General features: G+C 51.6%; 1 protein-coding gene across 1 annotated transcript in view; it reads left to right on the forward strand.

The window, feature by feature from the left end:
* Nucleotides 1-326: 326 nt before the first annotated feature.
* LOC145360474 (uncharacterized) overlaps nucleotides 327-24,905 on the forward strand; it is a 48,950-nt gene continuing 24,371 nt past the window's right edge. The window contains exon 1 of the mRNA XM_080215694.1: nucleotides 327-559. Within this exon, the coding sequence (XP_080071820.1) occupies nucleotides 530-559 (30 nt within the window). The 5' untranslated portion in view covers nucleotides 327-529. The remainder of the gene's footprint in view (nucleotides 560-24,905) is intronic.

Raw genomic sequence — 24,905 nt, forward strand, 5'->3', positions numbered from 1 at the left:
GCGCTGACGGTGCTGGAGTGTGTGTTGTGTGTGGTGTGTCTCTCTCCCCCCCTGTCTCTGATCTGCTCTCTCTCTCTGTGTCTCTCTCTCTCCCTGTCTCTGATCTGCTCTCTCTCTCTCTCTGTCTCTCTCTCTCCCTGTCTCTGATCTGCTCTCTCTCTCTGTGTCTCTCTCTCCCCCCCCTGCCTCTGATCTGCTCTCTCTCTCTCCCCCTGCCTCTGATCTGCTCTCTCTCTCTCCCCTGCCTCTGATCTGCTCTCTCTCTCTCTCTGTGTCTCTCTGTCTCTCTCTGATCTGCTCTCTCTCTCTCTCTGTGTCTCTCTCTCCCCCTGTCTCTGAGCTGCGCTGACGGTGCTGGAGTGTGAGTGAGTGAGTGTGGGACAAGCCCAGGCAGCCTCTCCTGCCGGCAGCCCCGCACTGCCGCACTGTGGGGCAGTGGCTGGCTGTGTGTGTGCGAGCCCCCCCACTCCAGAATGTGATTACTAAAGAGACAAATCAGCATCGAGCCTCCCTCTACATTAAGCCGCAGATGCAACCGTGCTGGAAAATGAAACTGCAGGTAAGAGATTGTCTTTGTGTCTGGGAGTCTCTGCTGCTGCTGGTCAGGCAGCTGTGAGGGGGAAACATCTGCAGCTTCTCTGGCTACAGAGGGGCTGAGCTCCGGCTCGCTATCACTCCGGGCTTTTGTGTTGTTGTTTAATTTGCTCTGATTAAACCCCAGTCTCTTTTTCCTGTTATTGGCCTAGTCTGATCTTGCAGCTCGCACCAGGCTGGGAATATTAGCTGTGTTGGTTTTTATTGAACTGAGTCAAATATATGTTAATTCCTGTCTGTGTTGTCCACACGCAGGGATAATCTCTCCTTTTATTCTTTAAAACGCGAGGTGCCAGATTCACAGACGTCAAATCGTTTGTTCCTCTCATTCCACCCCCCCATCCACCCGTCGAGAATGCAGTATGTGTGTGTGTGTGTGTGGGGAGGGGGGGGGGGTTACTAAAGGGATCTATAGACCGTCCCTGACACTCCCTCAGGGAGAGAGCTGTATTATCACCCCAACAAACCTTCCCCCAGGGAGTGAGGGAGCTGTATTACCCCCTATACACCTCCCCCCCCCCCCCCCCCAGAGAGAGAGCTGTGTCACCCCCTACATACCCCCTACACTCCCCCCCAGGGAGAGAGCTGTGTCACCCCCTACATACCCCCTACACCCCCCCCCAGGGAGAGAGCTGTATTATCACCCCAACAAACCTTCCCCCAGGGAGTGAGGGAGCTTTATTACTCCCCTGTACACCCCCCCAGGGAGAGAGCCGTGTCACCCCCCTCCCCAGGGAGAGAGCTGTGTCACCCCCCCCCCACCCCCAGGGAGAGAGCTGTGTCACCCCCCCCCCACCCCCAGGGAGAGAGCTGTGTCACCCCCCCAGGGAGAGAGCTGTGTTACCCCCCCTATACTCACTCCCCCAGGGGGAGAGCTGTGTTACCCTCCCCTATACACACTCCCCCAGGGGGAGAGCTGTGTTACCCTCCCCTATACACACTCCCCCAGGGAGAGAGCTGTGTTACCCCCTATACACACTCCCCCAGGGAGAGAGCTGTGTCACCCCCTATACACACTCCCCCAGGGAGAGAGCTGTGTTACCCCCTATACACACTCCCCCAGGGAGAGAGCTGTGTTACCCCCTATACACACTCCCCCAGGGGGAGAGCTGTGTTACCCCCTATACACACTCCCCCAGGGAGAGAGCTGTGTCACCCCCTATACACACTCCCCCAGGGAGAGAGCTGTGTCACCCCCTATACACACTCCCCCAGGGAGAGAGCTGTGTTACCCCCTATACACACTCCCCCAGGGAGAGAGCTGTGTTACCCCCTATACACACTCCCCCAGGGAGAGAGCTGTGTTACCCCCTATACACACTCCCCCAGGGGGAGAGCTGTGTTACCCCCTATACACACTCCCCCAGGGAGAGAGCTGTGTCACCCCCTATACACACTCCCCCAGGGAGAGAGCTGTGTCACCCCCTATACACACTCCCCCAGGGAGAGAGCTGTGTTACCCCCTATACACACTCCCCCAGGGGGAGAGCTGTGTTACCCTCCCCTATACACACTCCCCCAGGGGGAGAGCTGTGTTACCCCCCCTATACACACTCCCCCAGGGGGAGAGCTGTGTTACCCCCCCCATACACACTCCCCCAGGGGAGAGCTGTGTTACCCCCCCTATACACACTCCCCCAGGGGGAGAGCTGTGTTACCCTCCCCTATACACACTCCCCCAGGGGGAGAGCTGTGTTACCCCCTATAGCCACACTCCCTGGGGGAGTGTGTATATTAACCACCCCCCCACTTCGCCGCACACTCCCCCAGGGAGAGAGAGAGCTAAGGGATGAATTCTGAAGTCAGTGATGAATGGGAAGTGGAGGGGCCGGATTGACAGTGGGGGTGAGTGTCTGCCTGCCTGACTAATGCTTTCATTGGATTGAGAGCTGGATGTGGGTTCGGAGCTGTCATTCGAAGGCTTGTCTGGGTGGATCTGCAAGGGAGGGGTGGGTCCTGAGCGTGGCCCCCATTCACTGCTGCTGCTGTGTTGTTTCTCTTGGTGTTTTTGAGCGTCGTTGTGGTTCACTGCCCAAACAGTGGGAGAGACTGGGGCGACTCTGTCTCTGCTCCCACTCTTGTGAGTGGCGAGGGGTGTCTCAGAGTGGTCTGTCTGCCTGAATCCTGCACAGATTAACCAGGCCAGCTCTGAACCCTGTGCTCTAATGCACAAGGCAGGCGTGTAGCCCTGTCTGGATCCCCATTTGAAACCTAGGATACTGACAAGCAGTAGGGAAAAAAAAAATCTCCACTCCTCCATTATTGATGGTTGTGTTATCAGCACATCAAATTCAAGTGAATTTTCAAAGTGCTCGCGAAGCTTGTCTCTGCCTTTTACTAAGATGTATTTTTAACAGCTAGGATCTTATTCCCCCCTCCCTGCCTCCCTCTCCCCACCCCACAGGAATAGATTGTAGATCCTCTTCGGGTCAATTCATCCTCCCCACACACACACACACACACACACACACACACACAAATCCACTCCAAGATGGAGAGATATGCATGGAAAGATTTGCATTTGTATAGCAGCCTCCAGTGCCACTTTTCCAATGCAGCAGTCAACCTTGGCACAGCAGGATCCCACAAGAAGCAGTGAGGCCATGAGCGATTTTACTTTGCAATGTTGGCAGCTCCCAGGGAGAAGGGGAAAATCTCCCAGGGATTCGCCAGACTCTCCTTTGGGATGGAGGGGGGTGGGAACTAGGATAGGCGTGCCTATCAATTGACCCAAAACCTTGCTGCTAATGTCCCTACTTGCACCAAGTCCCGTCCCCGTGTGGCCCTGCGCTCGCTGACTTACCATCTACTTTATTGTTTATTCATTCGTGGCACGTGGGTGTCACTGACTGTTATTGCCCGTCCCTAGTTGCCCCTGGAGGGCAGTTGAGGCACATGGCTGTAGTTTTGGAGTCACACGTAGGCCAGACCGGGTTAGGGTGGCAGATTTCCTTCCCTGAAGGAATATCGAGATTAAGAGCAGAAGTGGACAAATTTGAGCCTGCTCCGCCGTTCGATCAGATCGTGGCCAATCTCTGCCTGGTCTCAAACCCACCTCCCCACCTGTTCCCCATATCCCTCTTTCCTTTTTCCTATTGGGAATATATCTATCTCCCATTTGAAACCATTGCGCTGTGGGACAGTGAGTTCCACAGGTTCTCCACCCTCTGCGAGTGGTAGTTCCTCCTCGTCTCAGATTTAAATCTCCCACCTCTCAGCCTGTACCTGTGACCGGATGGATTTTTCTGGATCAATAGATCCTTATTTCCAGATATTTTTTTAATTGAATTCAAATTCCACCATCTGCTGTGGCGGGATTCGAACCCGGGTCCCCCGGAACATTAGCTGAGTTTCTGGATTAATAGTCCAGTGATAATACCACTAAGCCATCGCCTCCCCTAACTCCTGGGCAACACCTTGATCTTTACAGCATTTTTACCCTGGTTTTCAAATCCCTGCTCCCCCACCCCCCCCACGGCCTTGCCCCCCCATCCCACCCCCCCATCCCGTACTCACCTAATTCTAAAAGCAAAGCGGGAGATCTGAAATAAGAGCTGGAAAGACCCAGGAGATCTGGCAGCAGCTTCTGTGGAGAGAGAGAGAAACAGAGTTAATGTCTCGGGCCCAATGTGACGGAGGGCCAGGTTGGACTCAAACTGTCCCCTCTGTTTCTCCCCCTCCACAGGTGCTGCCAGACCCGCTGAGATTTTCCAGAGTTTTCTGATCTCGTCCGATTTGGGCGGCGCAGTGGGTTAGCGCTGCCGCTTCACAGCTCCAGGGACCCGGGTTCGATTCCCGGCTCGGGTCACTGTCTGTGTGGAGTCTGCACATTCTCCCCGTGTCAGATAGTGGGGGGGGAGCAGAGATTTGGAAGGGATGTGAGGAGATTCTCACAGAGCGGGTGAGAATCTAGAACTCGCTGCCTTGAAAGGGTGGTAGTTTTTAAAGTTCACATTAACGCTGCAATGAAGTTACTGCGAAAATCCCCTAGTCGCCACACTCCGGTGCCTGTTTGGGTGCACAGAGGGAGAATTTAGCACGGCCAATATATCTAACCAGCACGTCTTTCAGACTGTAGGAGGAAACCCCGCACAGACATGGGGAGAACATGCAGACTCTGCGCAGACAGTGACCCGAGCCGGGAATCGAACCCGGGTCCCTGGCGCTGTGAGGCAGCCGTGCTAACCACTGTGCGCCCTCGCAACATTTAGATGAACACTTGAAGCACCATTGGTTTGCAGGGCAATGGACCGAGCACTGGGGAAATGGGATTAGAATAGATAGGTGCCTGATGTGTAGGTTAAATGAGTGGGATTATGATTCTACAAGCTGTCCCTGAACTGGAATGGGACCCACGTGCCCCGGTGGAGCTGTGGTATGCTGTGTTCAGGGCGCTACGCAAATGTAAGTTATTGCTGCCACAGGCAGCGTTAGCATTGTGTTTGCCATCTGGCCTCGGGCGTCAGGGGAAGAGACACACGTCACAGGATGAGTGCCATCATTCGAGCAGCTTTAATCTGGACACTGAGATGCTGCTCGGGCTCAGCTAGGCGACTGTCCAGAACAGTCAAAAATCCAACAGGGCTGTGGAGCCAGGCAGCTGGTATTTCAGGCACTATTTGATCTGCATGTTGTTTATTCTTGGTCACCTTACCAGTCGCTGTGTTACCATCAGCTAAGCATTAACTAAATAACTTGGAGAGAGAGAGAGAGAGAGGAATAGAGAAAACCTCCCTTGCGGATATAATTGACTTGGGTTATTGTAAAAGTTTGGGGGATTCACAGTTATAAAATTTAAGATATATATGTATATATGTATTCTTCATGACTGGAAGTGATCCTTTAGAAATAGCTCAGGCCAAATGAGAACCTGTTTATTCTTGTTATGTATTTCAAAATGGAGAGTGGGGTTTGCAGGTAACACGCAAACTAAGTTGGAATACAGTCACTAGCGCAGCGTTAGCTAAACTAGTGACAACGTAGACTGTCGAATTGTTACTGGAACCCTCTGAACTAATCCGTTATCTGCGTTAGATAGTGGTGTACCAGAGTTCTAGTGTCCGGTGCAGCGTCACACAGTTCAACCTCATAGAGGGCTGCAGCAGCAGAGAGACCCCCTAATGAGGGGCAAATGAGGGCTTGATAGTCAACATCTTTCCCAAGAAGGTAGGGGAGTCTAAAACTGGAGGGCATAGGTTAATGGTGAGAGGGGAGAGATACAAAAGGGTCCGGGGGCAATTCTTTCGTACAGAGGGTGGTGAGTGTCTGGAACGAGCTGCCAGAGGGAGTAGGAGAAGTGGGTACAATTTTGTTGTTTTACAAAGCATTTAGACAGTTACATGGGTAAGATGGGCCAAATGTGGGCAACTGGGACTAGCTTAGGGGTTTAAAGAAAAGGGCGGCACGGACAAGTTGGGCTGAAGGGCCTGTTTCCATGCTGTAAACCTCTAAGACGGGGAAGGTGGGTGAATGTGCACAAATCATTGCAGGCAGCCTAGGAAAGTTATTCAGAAGTGTACGGGATCCTGGCTTTTTAAATAGAGGCATTGGTGTGGGTAAAGGGGAACCTGTGGATGTGGGGAATAGGTGTGGGTAAAGGGAACCTGTGGATATGGGGAATAGGTGTGGGTAAAGGGGAACCTGTGGATGTGGGGAATAGGTGTGGGTAAAGGGGAACCTGTGGATGTGGGGAATAGGTGTGGGTAAAGGGGAACCTGTGGATATGGGGAATAGGTGTGGGTAAAGGGGAACCTGTGGATGTGGGGAATAGGTGTGGGTAAAGGGGAACCTGTGGATATGGGGAATAGGTGTGGGTAAAGGGGAACCTGTGGATATGGGGAATAGGTGTGGGTAAAGGGGAACCTGTAGATGTGGGGAATAAGTGGGGGTGCCTGTTCGGGTACACTGAGGGAGAATTTAGCATGGCCAATACACCTAACCAGTATGCCTTTTGGACTGTGGGAGGAAACTAGAGCCCCCGGAGGAAACCCACGCAGACACAGGGAGAACATGCAGGCTCCACACAAAGAGTAACCCAAGCCGGGAATCGAACCCGGGTTCCTGGTGCTCTGAGGCAGCAGTGCTAACCACTGTGCCACCATGCTGCTCTAGACTATTAATGCAGAAAATGTTCTAGGGACCCGGGTTCGAATCCCACCACAGCAGATGGTGGAATTTGAATTCAGTTTTTAAAAAAATCATCTGGAATTAAGAATTGACAGATGAAACCATTGTCGGAAAAACCCGTCTGGTTCACTAATGTCCTTTAGGGAAGGAAATCTGCTGTCCTTACCCCCGGTCTGCGACTGCAGAGCCAATGTGGTTGACTCTCAACTACCCCCCAAGGGCAGCAAGGGGTGGATAATAAATGCTGGGCCAGCCAGTGACACTCATGTCCCAGAAATTAATAATAAAAAAACGAGGATGTGAGGGACGTCATTTTGTAAGCAATGAATGGATAGTCTGCCAAAGCAGTGCCTGAGTGATTTGGAGATTTGATAGATTGAGTCTGCCTCCAGCACACAAAGAGGATTTGGGGAAGTGTCTGATGGGAAAACTAGTTGCAAAACTGCAAGAACAGGGTGGGAGTGAGATGAGTTAAATTGCTGTTGAGAGACAACGTGGGTGCAACAGGTTACAACACAGACGTGGCCAATTGTATTTGTGTCAGACTAACAAAGCTATCGTGGACTTCCTGATGTTCCTTTAACCAATGGCTGGTGAGATTATTTAAGCAACAATTATTAACAGTAATGAAATGTAGAAGTTAATTTATCGCTGTCACATTACATTAACACCGCAATGAAGTTACTGTGAAAACACTCCGGCGCCTGTTCGGGGTACACTGAGGGAGAATTTAGCACGGCCAGTGCACCCTAACCCGCACGACTTTCAGATGTGGGGGGAAACCCACGCAGACACGGGGAGAATGTGCAGTCTCCGCACTGACAGTGACCCAAGCTGGGAATCGAACCCGGGTCCCTGGAGCTGTGAATGTCCTGTCACAGCGGATTGGCTGGTGTGAAACTGATTTGCATCTGCTCGCAGGGCAACGGTCCGACTGCTCCAACCTCCCCCCCCCCCGCATTATTTTTATTATTATTTAGAATCCCTACGCTGCAGAAGGAGGCCTTTAGGCCCATCGACCACAACCTCACCCACACCCTATTCCTGTAACCTCTCATATTTACCTTGCTAATCCCCCTGACACTAAGGGGCAATTTAGCTCAGCCAATCCACCTAACCCGCACGTTTGTGGACTGTGGGAGGAAACTGGAGCACCTGGAGGAAACCCACGCAGACACGGGGAGGATGTGCAGACTCCACACGGACAGTCATCCAAGGCCAGAATTGAACCCGGGTCCCTGGCGCTGGGAGGCAGCAGTGCTAACCACTGTGCTGCCCCATGGGTGTTGCTGGCTAGACCAGCATTTATTGCCCATCCCTAACTGTCCTTGAAAAGGTGACGATGAGCTGCCTTCTTGAACCACTGCAGCCCGTGTGGTGTAGGTACACCCACAGTGCTGTTAGGAAGGGAATTCCAGGATTTTGCCCCAGCGACTGTGAAGGAGCGGCCGATATATTTCCAAGTCAGGATGGTGAGTGGCTTGGAGGGGAACTTGCAGAGTGGTGGTGTTCCCATGTATCTGCTGTCCTTCTAGATGGAAGTGGTGGTGGGTTTGGAAGGTGCTGCCTTTGGTGAGTTGCTGCAGTGTATCTTGTAGATGGTACACACTGCTGCTACTGAGCATCGGTGGTGAGGGAGTGAATGTTTGTCGATGTGATGCCAATCAAGTGGGGCTGCTTTGTCCTGGATGGTGTCAAGCTTCTTCATAGAATCATAGAACCCTACAGTGCAGAAAGAGGCCCTTCGGCCCATCGAGTCTGCACCGAACACTATCCCGCCCAGGCCCTACCCCCATATCCCTACATATTATACCCACTAATCCCTCTAACCTACACATCCCTGGACACTAAGGGGCAATTTTTTTGCATAGCCAATCAACCTAACCCGCACATCTTTGGACTGTGGAAGAAAACTGGAGGAAACCCACGCAGACACGAGGAGAATGTGCAAACTCCTTGAGTGTTGTTGGAGCTGTAGGCATCCAGGCAAGTGGAGAGTATTCCATCTCACTCCTGACTTATGCCTTGTAGATGATGGACAGGCTTTGGGGGAGTCCGGAGGTGAGATAATCACCACAGAATCCCTAGTCTTTGACCTGCTGTGGTTGGCATAATGTTTTAAGGCTGGTCCAGTTAAGTTTCTGGTCAATGGTAACCCCCAGGATGTTGATTGTGGGGGATTCAGCGATGGAATGCTGTTGAATGTGAGGGCGTGATGATTAGATTCTCCCTTATTGGTGATGGTCACTGCCTGGCATTTGTGTGGCACCAATGTTACTTGTCAGCCCGAGCCTGGGTATTGCCCAGATCTTGTTGCATTTGGACGTGGGCTGTTTCAGTATCTGAGGAGTCGCTGAACATTGTGCGATCGTCGGCGAACATCCCCTTGTCTGACGGAGGGAAGGTCATTGATGAAGCAGCTGGAGATGTTTGGGACTAGGACACTCACCATGAAGGACTCCTGCAGCCCTGAAACTGACTGATCTCTAACCATCCCCATTTGTGCTAGGGGTGAGTCCAACCAGCAGAAAATTCCCCCCCCCGATTCCCATTGAGTCCAGTTTGGCCAGGGCTCCTTGATGCTACACTTGAATGTCATAGGTTCAATTCTCCGTGGCGCCAATGGGAAATTGTGCTGGTCTGGAACACATCTGGAACAACATGGTGTGCAGAAGATGGGAGGCACCTACAAAAGGCCTGTGGATTTGGAATCAGACCACCAGTGACCACGGCTCCCTGGAAACCACAGTAAGAAGTCTCACAACACCAGGTTAAAGTCCAACAGGTTTATTTGGTAGATTTTGGAGCGCTGCCCCTTCGTCAGGTAAGTGGGAGTTCTGTTCACAAACAGGGCGTATAAAGGCGTACACTCAATTTACAAAATAATGGTTGGAATGTGAGTCTTTACAGGTAATCAAGACTGAAAGGTGCAGCCAATGTGAGTGGAGCGAGGGTTAAGCACAGGTTAAAGAGATGTGTATTGTCTCCAGACAGGACAGTTAGTGAGATTTTGCAAACCCAGGCAAGTCACGGGGGTTACAGATAGTGTGACATGAACCCAAGATCCCGGTTGAGGCCGTCCTCATGTGTGCGGAACTTGGCTATCAGTCTCTGCTCAGCGATTCTGTGTTGTCATGTATCATGAAGATGCTGAGCAGAGACTGATAGCCAAGTTCCGCACACATGAGGACGGTCTCAACAGGGATCTTGGGTTCATGTCACACTATCTGTAACCCCCGTGACTTGCCTGGGTTTGCAAAACCTCACTAACTGTCCTGTCTGGAGACAATACACATCTAACCTGTGCCTAATGCTCTCTCCACTCACCATTGGCTGTATCTTTGAGACTTGATTACCTGTAAAGACTCGCATTTCAACCATTATTTTGTAAATTGAGTTTGTGTCTTTATACGCCCTATTTGTGAATACAACTCACCTGATGAAGGAGCAGTCATCCGAAAGCTAGTGACTTTTGCTACCAAATTAAATCTGTTGAACTTTAATGTGGTGTTGTAAGACTTCTTACTGTGTTTACCCCAGTCCAACGCCAGCATCTCCATATCATCCCTGGAAAACCACAGCAGTGAGGAGGGGGAGAGAGCGCAGAGGGGCACCTATCATGTGGATCTTCCAGCTTCTGTCATCGAGGAGCACCCATCTCCCAACCTCAAGAGTCTTCCTGGAGTTCGATCTTCTTCCCTCGGTGATGGTGGGTCAGTGATATTGGGGACCTTTTCCAATATGGTGCCCACATGAAGGCCGGACAAGTCCTTCTGCCCTCACCCCCACACTAAACCCCCGGGTTCATCATTAAAGAGGCCAGAGCTGGAAGACACGATGTAAATCTCCGCAGGGGGAATCTCTCTCCGTGTTCCCACCATGGGCCTTCACTCCCATGTGGGGGAATTTGGGCCTTGGTCATTTCCCTTGTTGGCAGTTATAAGGATCGATCTTTCTGACGGAAGGATTTAAGTGAGCGAGGCCTTGCTAGAGTTTACCCGCAGGAGGGAGCGAGGGCGGGGGTTGGCGATTGCGGGCAGTGCGGTGTTGAGTGAGCCCTGCACTGCTGAGGGTGCTGGCTTTCGAGTGGGATATTGGACCGAGTCTGCCCGCTCCGTTTAAAAGATCCCACAGCACTTTCTTTAAGAAGAATTCCCCCCACTGATGCTCTGACCAGTATCCACCCATCAATCAATATCACAAATTGATACCGTCATCAATTTGTATTGATCACATACAATACAATGTATGTATTGCTGTCATGTTGCAGGTTGTGAGAGTTTGATTTATTACTGTCACATGTATTGGGATACAGCGAGAAATGTAGTTTCTTGCGCGCTGTACAGACAAAGCACACAAAGGAAACGAGAGGGTGCAGAATATAGTGTTACAGCCATAGTGAGAACATAAGAACATAAGAACATAAGAAATGGAGCAGGAGTAGGCCATCTGGCCCTTCGAGCCTGCCCCGCCATTCAATAAGATCATGGCTGATCTGTCGTGGCTCAGTTCCACTTTCCCGCCCTCTCCCCATAACCCTTAATCCCCTCGCTTATCAAAAACCCATCAACCCGCGTCTTAAAAATATTTAGCGAGGCAGCCTCCACCACTTCAACGGGCAGAGAATTCCAGAGATTCACCACCCTTTGAGTGAAGAAGTTCCTCCTCAACTCCGTTCTGAACTGCCCCCCCTTTATCTTGAGGCTGTGCCCCCTAGTCCTACTGTCTTTTTTGAGCGGGAAGAGTCTTTCCACCTCTATCCTATCCATCCCATTCATCATCTTATACGTCTCAATGAGATCTCCCCTCATTCTTCTAAACTCTAACGAGTACAAGCCTGGTGTAGAGAAAGATCAACTTAGTGCGAGTCCATTCAAAAGCCTGACAACAGCAGGGAAGAAGCTGTCCTTGAGTCAGTTGGTACGTGACCTCAGACTTTTGTATCTTTTCCCTGATGGAAGAAGTGGAAGAGAGAATGTGCGGGGTCCTTAATTATGCTGGCGGCTTTTCCCAAGGCAGCGGGAAGTGTAGACAGACCCAATGGATGGGAGGCTGGTTTGTCTGATGGATTGGGCTACATTCATGACCCTTTGTAGTTTCTTGCGGTCTTGGGCAGAGCAGGGGCCCAGACCGAGCCATGATAGAGAGCGCTTTCGATGGTGCATCTGTAAAAGTTGGTGAGAGTTGTAGCGGACATGCCAAATTTCCTGAGTCTGAGAAAGCAGAGGTGTCAGTGGGCTTTCTCAACTATAGTGATGCACAGAGGGACTAGGATAGACGGTTGGTGATCTGGACACCTAAAAACTTGAAGCTCCCGACCATTTCTACTTTGTCACCGTTGATGTGGACACTGAGCTTCCTGAAGTTGATGACTATCCCCTTCTTGAGGAAGAGATTATTGGCGTTGCACCAGATTCTCTATCTCTCTTTCCTGTCCACGTAACATTTGGCCGGGGTCCTTCCTCCATTACAACTTGCGATCGGTTGGCTGCAAAGCACTGTGGGATGAGGTTGTCATGGCTGCCGTTTCTGTGCACAGCAAGCTGCCGCAAATAAATGACCAGAGGCTCGATTTGACAGGGGCTTGCCCTGAACCGCTAGGCCCGATTTTTCTCTCTCCGCTGACCTGTTGAGCGTTTCCAGCACTTTTTTGTTTTGTTTTGTTTTAAATACCTGTTCTCGGGTAGTGGACGAGGGGTGGAGGGTTTGCCGGGGTGTCAAAGGAGGAACAAGGGTGGGCTCCCTGAAAATTTCAGTGGGCTTTTTCTTCTCTTTGCCCGGGGTTTGCGGGCCTGGGTGGGACCTGTGGCCGGTGCAGACCCGATGGGCCGAATGGCCGCTTTCTGGCTGGGATTCTGGGGGAGAGAGATTTGAAGAGCGGCTCAAGAATGTGGCAGGGTGTGTTCCAAGGCGTAAGGCTCTCTCTTCCTTCTGTATAATTAAGTCCGTGTCTGAAGCCTGTTCGAGGGATGTCACACTTCAAGATGCAGTTTGAGACAAAATTTCATTCTCGCTTCCAGTCCCCCGTGGATTTTGAGAGCTGAGAAAGAAAGCACGACGTGAAATGCTACATTACTCAGGAACCCACAGCAAACAGCGGAGTAGCTACCAATTAGCAAACAATAAAAGGCACCGAGCGAATTGTTGGAGCGTTATTTTTTTTACGAGCTTCCATTTTGAAAGCCGACAAAGCCAACGTGTTTTTGATGAAAGCGAAAATATATCGAACGCCCAGCAGTGTAAACCGTTCGCACGAATCCTATCAAGTTGTGTCCTTCCTGGTCCTGTGAAATCTGTCGCTCCCCCCAGCGGCCCAGCGTTTACCCGAGGCCTATGGTTTTGGCTTCGCATCTCGAGCCTGGTTTCGTTCAGGTGACCTCTTTTTTTTTGAAAGGGGTTTTACTCAGGAGAGCCAGTCGCTGCGGGCAAAGGAAGGAGGCCAGCGGAAGGGTCGACGCCAGGAGAATTGTCGGGGGGGGGGCAGGCGTCGACCCGCTCCGCCGTCCGAGAGAGGAAGGCTCGAGCTGAGCCCAGGCCCGTCCGCACGTCAAAAAATCCAGAAACGACGGGAGGTTTTTTTTCTCTCACCGCGCGCTTCGGGCTGACAGCAGCAGATGGAAAGGCAGGGTTTTGTCACGAGTGTGAAGGAACAGCCAGGGTAGGGGGAGTGGGACTCGGGTTGCCAACTTTGGGAGGAGGTGGACGTGGAGCTTTTGTCACATGACCACCGACCATCCTGCTCCACCCTCCCCCCCCCCCTCCCCCCGCTCTCTCTGACCATTGTCCAGCTGAGTTGTCCATCCTCGTGACGCCCCACTGCCACCCAGACAGACTGTTTGTTACTGGCTGGGTGAAGGATGGGTGTCTCTCCTGTGGCCATTTTCCCATTGCCCGTATCTTCGGTGTGTGTTCGCTGAGAGAGAAACACACGCCGTTTCTTTCTAACGTCCTCCGTAATGTTTCTTCCGGATGACTTGCAGCGGCATTTGAGAGAGGGCGGTACGGTGGTTAGCACTGCTGCTTCACAGCGCCAGGGACCCGGGTTCGATTCCTGCCTCGGGTCACTATGTCTGTGGAGTTTGCACATTCTCATGTCTGCGTGGGTTTCCTCCGGGTGCTCTGGTTTCCTCCCACAGTCCAAAAGATGTGGAGGTTAGGTGGATTGGCCATGCTAAATTGTCCCTTAGTGTCCAAAGATGCGCAGGTTAGCTGGATTGGCCATGCTAAATTGTCCCTTAGTGTCCAAAGATGTGCGGGTTAGGTGGATTGGCCATGCTAAATTGCCCCTTAGTGTCCAAAGATGTGCAGGTTAGGTGGATTGGCCATGCTAAATTGCCCCTTAGTGTCCAAAGATGTGCAGGTTAGGTGGATTGGCCATGCTAAATTGCCCCTTAGTGTCCAAAGATGTGCAGGTTAGGGGGATTGGCCATGCTAAATTGCTCCTTACTGTCCAAAGAGACCAGGTTAGGGTTTGAAGTTTATTTATTAGTGTCACAAGTAGGCTTACATTAACACTGCAATGAAATTACTGTGAAAATCCCCTAGTTGCCGCTCTCTGGCGACTGTTCGGGTACACTGAGGGAGTATTTAGCACGGCCAATGCACCCTAGCCAGCATGAGTTTTGGATTGTGGGAGGAAACCGGAGCACCCGGAGGAAACCCATGCAGACACGGGGAGAATGTGCAGAATCCGCAGAGACAGTGACCCGAGCCGGGAATCGGACCCGGGTCCCTGGCGCCGTGGGGCAGCAGTGCTAACCCACGTGGCAAATGTGTGGGGTTTTGGGGGTAGGGTGCCTGGCCAAGATACTGTGTCAGAGAGTCAGTGCGATGGACCATATGGTCTCCTTCTGCACTGCAGGGAGTCTGTGACACTTCAGTTCAACTCCAGGACCACCCAGGAGGACTGGGAACCGAGGGAGGATGGAACTCGGAAAGACGAGATTGGATGCGTTCCTGGTCTGGGGCTAACATCCGTTTTATGTCCTCGTGCCCAGCAGCTCATTGAAACACTGACACAAACTAAACCGCATGGAGAAATCGGCCTGTGGAATATCTACACTTCATTAATAATGGAGTAAACCTTATCGCAGAGACTCCTGTTACCTCCCGAGCCCCGTCGGCTCTGAGTGACGACGTTTTGCCAAAGCTGTGGGGGCTGGAGATCGGAAATAAAAACAGAAAACACAGGGAATTTGTAGCCCTTTGGAGTCGGAGAGTATTTTGGAGGCAGGCTGATATCAGATTATCTGGCTGGAGGCCTGTGGTTAGCGGTGTTCCGCTGGGGTCGCTGCTGTTTGCGATCTGTTGGATGAAAATGTAGATGGCCGGGTAAGTTTGCGCAAAGGCAGGTGGGGTTGTGGATCGTGTAGAAGGCTCGTCAGATGATACAGCCGGATATAGATCAGTTGCGCGGGTACGGCTGGAGAAATGGCGGATGGAGTTTAATCCAGGCAAGTGTGAGGCGCTGCACTTTGGGAGATCCGATGTTAAGGGTGAGTGTACAGTTAATGGCTGCGTGGATGTACAGAGCGAGCTTGGGACTGAGGTCCGTAGCTCCGTGAAAAGAGGCCTCACAGGGCGGTAAGGAAGGCAGGCTTGCCTTTATTTGGCTGGGGTATCGAGCACGAGAGCCAAGATGTCACGTCGCGACTTTGATTAGGCTGCACTTAATGCGTTCAATTCTGGTGGCCACATTACGGGAAGGGATGTTTGGAGAGGCTTTGGAGAGGGTGCGGAAGAGGTTTAAGCTGTGTGGATTAGAGAGTGTGAGCTATAAGGAGAGGCTGGACAAACTAGGATTGCTTTCTCCGGAGGCTGAGGGGGATAGAAGTCTATCAAATTATCAGAGGCATAGATCAGGTTGACGGTCAGAATCTTTTCCCAGAGTTGAAATGTCTAATATTAGACAGCACACACTTAAGGTAAGGTGTCCGCTAATATTGTGAGGGCAGGTTTTTTCACACTGAGGGTGGTAGCTGTCTGGGATTTACTCTGGGGGGTGGTGGTGGAGGCAGATACGTGTGTTTAAGGGGCTTTTAGATTAGCACAGGAATATGCAGGGGATAGGGAGGGCAGGCAGAAGGGATTAGTTTAATTTGGCGTCATGTTTGGTACAGCATTGTGGGCCGAAGGGCCTGTTCCTGTGCTGCCCTGTTCCACGTTCTGTAGGTCAGGCAGAGGGACAGAAACCCGAGTTAACATTTCGAGCCGATACTCTTTTCAACAGAACCTTAAAACGTCCATTCTGCCCATTTACTCTGTGCTGTTCCAGGGAGCTTGCTGGCAACACACCGCTGCCATAAAAATCAGTCATAGGATGTGGGCATCGCTGGCTGTGCCCATTTATTGCCCATCCCTAATTGCCCTTGAACTCAGTGGCTTGCTAGGCCACTCTTAACTAGCGGTAGTTAAGATTCAACCTCATTGCTGTGGCTCTGGAGTCACATGTAGGCCAGACAGGGTAAGGATGGCAGATTTCCTTCCCTGACGGATGTGGGTGAACCAGACGGGTTTTTAAAGAGCGAACTTTTCCTGGCCCCCTTTACCGAGACTAGCTTTCAATTCCAGGTTTTGTTAATCGAATTCAAATTGTACCAAGCTACTGCTGTGGTGGGATTCGGACACGTGTCCCCCCCAGATCATCAGCCTGGGCTTCTGGCATTACCCGCGATGCCACTGTCTCCCCTCGGGCGGGGGATGCACTGAGCTCGCCTACTCCTCAACGCGAGCAGAGACGAAGGGTGGAATTTTCCCACCACGGGGATCGTAGTGGGCGGCGAACGGGCAGATCTTGCTGTCGTCTGTTGATCTCGGGCGGGATTTTCCGATATTTGGGGTGAGCGCAGACGAAAAATCCCGCTCCTAATGTCTGAACGGATTCCAAAGCCATTGAGAGCGGGAAACGGATTCTTTCTGAGGGGGTGGTGGGGAAGGGGAGTGGTGGGGTGGGGGGGGGAGGTGGATGGAGTGGTGCAAAGGCCATTCCTAAGATCCACGGGACCCCTTTTGTGTGCACGTTCCTCACTTCCAATGTACAATCCCGTGTTTCTCTTTCGAAACCCCTCCGCTAATTAATTGGGAGGGTTCATGGAACACATCTCTGTTCCGAGGGCCCAGCTTTGCATCCCCAGGGAAGTGTTAAATCTCAAAGAAAGCGTTCTCTCTGTTCCGCTCCAAGAAGAAAATGTTTCAGTCTCGAGGGTGATCTGCTCAGTCACATCGAGGGACTTTCCAACTGAAAGAGCTAACCAAGGCTGGGTAGCTTTCGGTCTCCTGGTTTCACAGAGAGCTGCGATACACTTTTCAACCTCTTCCCTTTTTGTGACAGACAGACACACTAAAAGTGTGTCTGAACAGGAAGTATAGACAAGTCGGAACAGACTACACTGCAGACTGTACACCCTGCAGAGAGTGGCATAGTGGATGTGAAGAAAGTTATCCAGGATTGTAACAGGATCTTGACCAATTGGGCCAGTGGGCTGATGAATGGCAGTTGGAGTCCAATTTAGACAAATGTGGTGTATTTTGATAGATGGAATCGGGGCAGGACTTACTCAGTTAATGGTAGGGCATCGGGAAGAGTTATAGAACAATGTGATCTCGAGGTGCAGGTTCATAGCTCCGTGAAAGTGGAGTCACAGGTGGACACGGTGGTGAAGAAGGCATTCGGCATGCTTGGTTTCACTGGTCAGAACATTGAACACAGGACGGTGACACAGTGGTTAGCACTACTGCCTCGCAGCGCCAGGACTCGGGTTCGAATCCCGGCTCAGGTTACTGTCTGTGTAGAGTTTGCACATTCTCCTCGTGTCTGCGTGGGTTTCCTCCGGGTGCTCCGGTTTCCCCCCACAGTCCAAAGATGTGTGGGTTAGGTTGATTGGCCGTGCTAAGTTGCCCTTTAGTGTTAGGGGGTTTAGCAGGGTAAATGTGCGGGGTTACAGTAATAGGGCCTGGGTGGGATTGTGATCGGTAGAGATTCAATGGGCCTCCTTCTGTACTGTAGGGGTTCTATTCTATTCTATAAAAGAATCGGGATGTCTTGTTGAAGTTGTACAAGACATTGGTAAGGCCACACTTGGAATACTGTGTACAGTTCTGATCACCCTATTATAGAAAGGATATTAATAAACTAGAAAGAGTGCAGAAAAGATTTACTAGGATGCAACCAGGACTTGATGGATTGAGTTATAGAGAGAGGCTGGATAGACTGGAACTTTTTCCTCTGGAGCGTAGGAGGTGAGGGGTGATCTTATAGAGGTCTATACAATAATGAGGGGCACAGAACAGCTAGATAGTTAACATCCTTTTCCAAAGGTAGAGGAGTCTAAAACTAGAGGGCATGGGTTTAAGGTGAGAGGGGAGAGATACAAAAATGTCCAGAGGGGCAATTTTTTCACAGGATGGTGAGGGTCTGGAACGAGCTGCCATAGGTAGTAGTAGAGACGGGTACAATTTTGTGTTTTAAAAAGCGTTTAGACAGTTACACGGGTAAGATGGGTGTAGAGGGATATGGGCCAAACGTGGGCAGATGGGACTAACTTATTGGTTAAAAACTGGATGTTATGGACAAGCTGGGCCAAAGGCCTGTTTCCTTCCTGTAAACCTCGATGACTCCAATTTCCCATTTGTGAGGAAGTCGCCCCTCGTTGCCGGTTGGCAGGAAGCACTTGACGAGTTGGATCCTCCTGTGCCGCGTGGAGACGACCCCTGCGTACGTGGCGCAAGGTAGTGACCCAGATTGGGGTATTCCCCAGCCTCACCTCTGTACGTTAGAGGCTGGCTCCCTCTGTTGATATTTACAGTTGCTGCTCTGTATTAGATGTAGCTTGGCATTGTCACTGTAACCCAAGGAGTTTATTGATTTACAATCTGTGCCTTCTCTGCTCGAACCTCACCATTCGCCGGGATGGATATCCCAGAGCTTACTCAGCCAGAGTCGCCCTCCAGAAACAGACTGGCATCTCTTCAATGCCCTGCAGAGTGGAGTGACACACCCCCACGGCCAATGATGTACTTTGTGAGGTGTCGTCAGTCAGCGCACAGCAAGCTCCCACACACAGCAATGCGATTGTGGTTGGACACCCTGTGTTCTGGTGTCGGCCAGGATGTGAGCGAGGTCTCCCCTATTCTCGAGATGGTGCCATGGGGGCCTCACCTCAGGTGGCTGGTAGGGCCCTCACTTTAACATCTGGTCCAATAGACAGCACCTCTGACAGTGTAGCACTCCCTCTCTCTCTCTCTCTCTGTCTCTCTCTGTGGTTAGCACTGCTGCCTCACAGCGCCAGGGGCCTGGGTCCGATTCCCAGCCTTGGGTCACTGTCTGTGTGGAGTTTGCACGTTCTCCCTGTGTCTGCGTGGGTTTTCTCCAGGTGCTCTGGATTCCTCCCACGGTCCAAAGACGTGCTGGTTAGGGTGCATTGGCCGTGCTAAATTCTCCCTCAGTGTAACCCGAACAGGTGCCGGAATGTGGCAGCTCGGGGATTTTCGTAACTTCATTGCAGTGTTAATGTAAGCCTACTCGTGACACTAATAAATAAGCTTAAAACTGTCTCTGTCTCTCTCTCTATGCCAGTCTCTCTGTCTGTCTCTATCCCAGTCCCTCTGTCTTTCTCTCTATCCCAGTCCCTCTGTCTGTCTCTCTATCCCAGTCTCTGTCTCTCTATCCCAGTACTCTGTCTGTCTCTCTATCCCAGTACTCTGTCTGTCTCTCTATCCCAGTACTCTGACTGTCTCTCTATCCCAGTACTCTGCCTCTCTCTCTATCCCAGTACTCTGTCTCTCTCTCTATCCCAATACTCTGTCTGTCTCTCTATCCCAGTACTCTGTCTGTCTCTCTATCCCAGTACTCTGTCTCTCTCTCTATGCCAGTCTCTCTGTCTGTCTCTCTATCCCAGTACTCTGCCTGTCTCTCTATCCCAGTACTCTGTCTGTCTCTCTATCCCAGTACTCTGTCTCTCTCTCTATCCCAATACTCTGTCTGTCTCTCTATCCCAGTACTCTGTCTCTCTCTCTATCCCAATACTCTGTCTGTCTCTCTATCCCAGTACTCTGTCTCTCTCTCTATGCCAGTCTCTCTGTCTGTCTCTCTATCCCAGTACTCTGTCTGTCTCTCTCTCTATCCCAGTACTCTGTCTGTCTCTCTCTCTATCCCAGTCTCTGTCTCTCTCTCTATCCCAGTCTCTGTCTCTCTCTCTATCCCAGTACTCTGTCTGTCTCTCTATCCCAGTCTCTGTCTCTCTCTCTATCCCAGTCTCTGTCTCTCTATCCCAGTACTCTGTCTGTCTCTCTATCCCAGTACTCTGACTGTCTCTCTATCCCAGTACTCTGACTGTCTCTCTATCCCAGTACTCTGTCTGTCTCTCTATCCCAGTCTCTGTCTCTCTCTCTATCCCAGTACTCTGTCTGTCTCTCTATCCCAGTCTCTGTCTCTCTCTCTATCCCAGTCTCTGTCTCTCTATCCCAGTACTCTGTCTGTCTCTCTATCCCAGTACTCTGTCTGTCTCTCTATCCCAGTACTCTGTCTGTCTCTCTATCCCAGTACTCTGACTGTCTCTCTATCCCAGTACTCTGTCTGTCTCTCTATCCCAGTCTCTGTCTCTCTCTCTATCCCAGTACTCTGTCTGTCTCTCTATCCCAGTCTCTGTCTCTCTCTCTATCCCAGTCTCTGTCTCTCTATCCCAGTACTCTGTCTGTCTCTCTATCCCAGTACTCTGTCTGTCTCTCTATCCCAGTACTCTGTCTCTCTCTCTATGCCAGTCTCTCTGTCTGTCTCTCTATCCCAGTACTCTGTCTGTTTCTCTATCCCAGTACTCTGTCTCTCTCTCTATGCCAGTCTCTCTGTCTGTCTCTCTATCCCAGTACTCTGTCTGTCTCTCTATCCCAGTACTCTGTCTGTCTCTCTATCCCAGTACTCTGTCTGTCTCTCTATCCCAGTCTCTGTCTCTCTCTCTATCCCAGTCTCTGTCTCTCTATCCCAGTACTCTGTCTGTCTCTCTATCCCAGTACTCTGTCTGTCTCTCTATCCCAGTACTCTGTCTCTCTCTCTATGCCAGTCTCTCTGTCTGTCTCTCTATCCCAGTACTCTGTCTGTTTCTCTATCCCAGTACTCTGTCTCTCTCTCTATGCCAGTCTCTCTGTCTGTCTCTCTATCCCAGTACTCTGACTGTCTCTCTATCCCAGTACTCTGACTGTCTCTCTATCCCAGTACTCTGACTGTCTCTCTATCCCAGTACTCTGTCTGTCTCTCTATCCCAGTCTCTGTCTCTCTCTCTCTATCCCAGTACTCTGTCTCTCTCTCTATCCCAGTACTCTGTCTGTCTCTCTATCCCAGTACTCTGACTGTCTCTCTATCCCAGTACTCTGTCTGTCTCTCTATCCCAGTCTCTGTCTCTCTCTCTATCCCAGTACTCTGTCTGTCTCTCTATCCCAGTCTCTGTCTCTCTCTCTATCCCAGTCTCTGTCTCTCTATCCCAGTACTCTGTCTGTCTCTCTATCCCAGTACTCTGTCTGTCTCTCTATCCCAGTACTCTGTCTCTCTCTCTATGCCAGTCTCTCTGTCTGTCTCTCTATCCCAGTACTCTGTCTGTTTCTCTATCCCAGTACTCTGTCTCTCTCTCTATGCCAGTCTCTCTGTCTGTCTCTCTATCCCAGTACTCTGACTGTCTCTCTATCCCAGTACTCTGACTGTCTCTCTATCCCAGTACTCTGACTGTCTCTCTATCCCAGTACTCTGTCTGTCTCTCTATCCCAGTACTCTGTCTGTCTCTCTATCCCAGTCTCTGTCTCTCTCTCTCTATCCCAGTACTCTGTCTCTCTCTCTATCCCAGTACTCTGTCTCTCTCTCTATCCCAGTACTCTGTCTCTGTCTATGTCTTCCTCTCTGTCCCAGTCTTGCTCTTTCTCTCTCTATCCCATTCTCTTTCTCTCTCGCTCTGTCTGTCTCTCTTTCTTTCTATCCCCGTCTCTCTGTCTCTGTCTGTCTGTCTCTTTATCCCAGTCTTTCTCTCTTTGTCACCCTCTATCCCAGTCTCTCTCCCTCTCTATCCGTTTCCATCTCTCTCCCTCTCTCTCTCTGTTTCTGTCCCTCTCTCTCTTGTTACTGACACTGACAGTATACACCCAGATCTTGTGCTGATGTGCCCTGGAGTCCTGAAGCCATGACCTTCTGGTTTGGAAGTCGCTAAAGGCCTTGTGGTTAGGCTTTAATCTGTATGGGTGTCACTGAGGGAACCTGTGAGAAATCTACCCACTTGTCCCATTAATGAACAGCCTGACTAACCTGTTATTAGCTCGATGGGCCGAATGGCCTGGCCTACACCTCCCATTTTCTGATATTCCTCCTGGTAACCCCCCCCTGTTGTTTAAAGAATGAATTTGTTTAGTCGGGTCAGGTTGCTCCGGGCAAGGGCCTGCAGAAGGGATATTCTTGCTGTGGCTGGAATTTGATGGTCCTCCCCCCACCCAGCAGGATTGGGGGGTGGGGGGGGAGGGGGGGTGCGTGCGGGGGAGGTGAAGGCCTGTTGGGCAATGTAAAATTCCATGGATGGCCTTCCCTCTAGAATCCCACCTGCCTTGACCCTGACGCAATAACATGGAGGGGTGGGAACTCTGTTCTTTCCCAGATTAAGGCCTACTAAAAGGCCTTTAGCTGCCCAGCCTCAATTGGCGGGCACCGGCCAGAGCGGGGTGAGACACTGGACATGTTACGAATCTCCATCTTGGGGCGAGGCCTTAGTTTGAAGCCCCCTTCAGACTTGGGTCACCTTCCACTCCCAGAGCTGGGAGCTCTGGCCCTCACCCTTCCCAGTATACCTTTGACACAGAGATCAGACCCTCAGTAGTTAGCCAAAACACACCTCCCCCCCCCCCCCCCCCACTGCTGGACTTTGGCCCAGGCACAGCGCTGCAGTACCTCTTCTGGCCACTGCAGCGCTGCGCTCGGAGGGGCTGGAGAGCCGTGGGTCCAATCTGATTGGCCGAGGGTGGGCGGCCGTCCCGCCTGTGGCCGATTAGAGCTCGGTTGAGGATGAAACGGCAAAAGGGTTGGCTGGCGTGGGCTAAGTTTAGTTTATTGACTAGTGTCACAAGTAAGGCTGACATTAACACTGCAGTGAAGTTACTGTGGAAAATCTCCACACTCCTGTTCGGGTAACACTGAGGGAGAATTTAGCACGGCCAACGCACCCTAACCAGCGCGTCTTTCGGACTGTGGGAGGAAACCGGAAGAGTCTATGAATCTCAACTGCCCCCCTGAAATGGCCTAGCAGACCACTCAGTTCAAGGGCAATTAGGGGTGGGCAATAAATGCTGCCCCCCCCCCAGCGCGCCAATGTCCCATGAGTGAATAATTTTTTAATATAAGTTGGAGCACGGAAGCTCAAAATCAGAGAATCATCGAATCCTGACTGTGCAGAAGGAGACCATTCGGCCCATTGAGTCCACACTGACACAATTCTACACAGGCCCTATCCCCATGACCTCATGTATTTATCCTGCTAATTCCCCTGGCACTAAGGGGCAATTTAGCACGGCCAATCCACCTAACCCGCACATCTTTGGAGTGTGGGAGGAAACCCACGCAGACACGGGGAGAACGTGCAAACTCCACACAGATGGTGACCCGAGCCGGGAATCGAACCTGGGTCCCTGAGGCAGCAGTGCTAATCGCAGTGTGCCACCGTGCTGCGAAATGGCGGATGTTGGTCAGGAAGGGAGGGGCCACGCAGCGACTCATGGTCGAACAGCCCGCCTGGGTCCAATGGGCCATTGTGAAGGTGTCCGGCTCTCTCTGTACAAGTTGGGATCAACAGGAAGGATGTGGAAGCTATTGAGAGGGTGCAGAGGAGACTTACAAGGATGTTGCCTGGATTGGGAGGCATGCCTTATGAGGATAGGTTGAGGGAGCTCGGTCTCTTCTCCCTGGAGAGACGGAGGTTGAGAGGCGACCTGATAGAGGTTTATAAAACGTTGAGAGGAATAGATAGGGTGGATTCTCGGAGGCTATTTCCCAGGGCTGAAATGGTCGCTACGAGAGGACACAGGTTTAAGGTGCTGGGGAGCAGGTACAGAGGAGATGTTAGGGGTAAGTTTTTCACTCAGAGGGTGGTGAGTGAGTGGAATCGGCTGCCGTTGGTGGTGGTAGAGGCGAACTCGCTGGGGTCTTTTAAGAGATTTCTGGATGAGTACATGGGATTTAATGGGATTGGGGGTTATAGATAGGCCTGGTAGGTATGGATATGATAGGCGCAACCTGTAGGCCGAAGGGCCTGTTCGTGCTGTAGTGTTCTGTGTAACAGGAGAGGCCAAAACTGGGAGGAGGCCTTGGAGGAGGGAAAAAAAACCCAGCAACGTTTGTGCAGTCTGGCCGTGACTCTGGAGCTAAGAAGCTAACTTCAGAGAAATAAATGGGGGAAAGCTGTTATTAGCTTCTGTGCTGTGCTGTGATGACTGGTACGCGCTCCTGGGATGTGCGGTCGCCTGGCAACAGTCACACAGGTGATTTCCTTGGTGACTTGTTCCAGATTGCCTGGTAGAGAATGCCGGTGTTGACTTTGACCTGCTCCGCTGTGTCCGATACCGGCCTGTAGGCCCCGTGGCAGAGCTCACTGCCTGGCGGGAGAGTTCGCCAGCTTTCCCCTGGAGCCTGATTTGGGCCCCCCGTTCGAGACAAACCTCAGCGCTCCCGATCTTTCCCAGCTGAGGGAAATTTGTGCGTGCGTCTCACTCCCCCGAGAGAGAGAGAGAGAGATCTTACATTTCTGTAGCACCTTCTCGCGTTCTCCAGTGTTTAGCACTGCCGCCCCGTAGCGACTGGGACCCGGGTTCGACTCCCGGCCACTGTCTCGGTGGAGTCTGGGCTGTTATTGGGCTAATAACCCGGGGAGCCAGGGTAAAGCTCCGGGGAGCCAGGTTCACATCCCACCACGGCAGATGGTGCAGTCCGAATCCGGCAAAAATCTGGAATTAAAAACTCCAACGGTGACCATGAAACTATTGTCAATCGTCGTAAAAAATCCATCTGGGTGGCACAGGGGTTAGCACTGCGCCAGGGACTGGGGTTCGAGTCCCGGCTTGGGTCACTGTCTGTATGGAGTCTGCGCATTCTCCCCGTGTCTGGGTGGGTTTCCTCTGGGTTCCTCCCACAGTCGGAAAGACGTGCTGGTTAGATGGATCGGCCGTGCTAA

The sequence above is a fragment of the Carcharhinus amblyrhynchos genome, chromosome 31 (assembly GCF_965287045.1).
Source record: "Carcharhinus amblyrhynchos chromosome 31, sCarAmb.v2.hapA, whole genome shotgun sequence".
Classification (NCBI taxonomy): domain Eukaryota; kingdom Metazoa; phylum Chordata; class Chondrichthyes; order Carcharhiniformes; family Carcharhinidae; genus Carcharhinus; species Carcharhinus amblyrhynchos.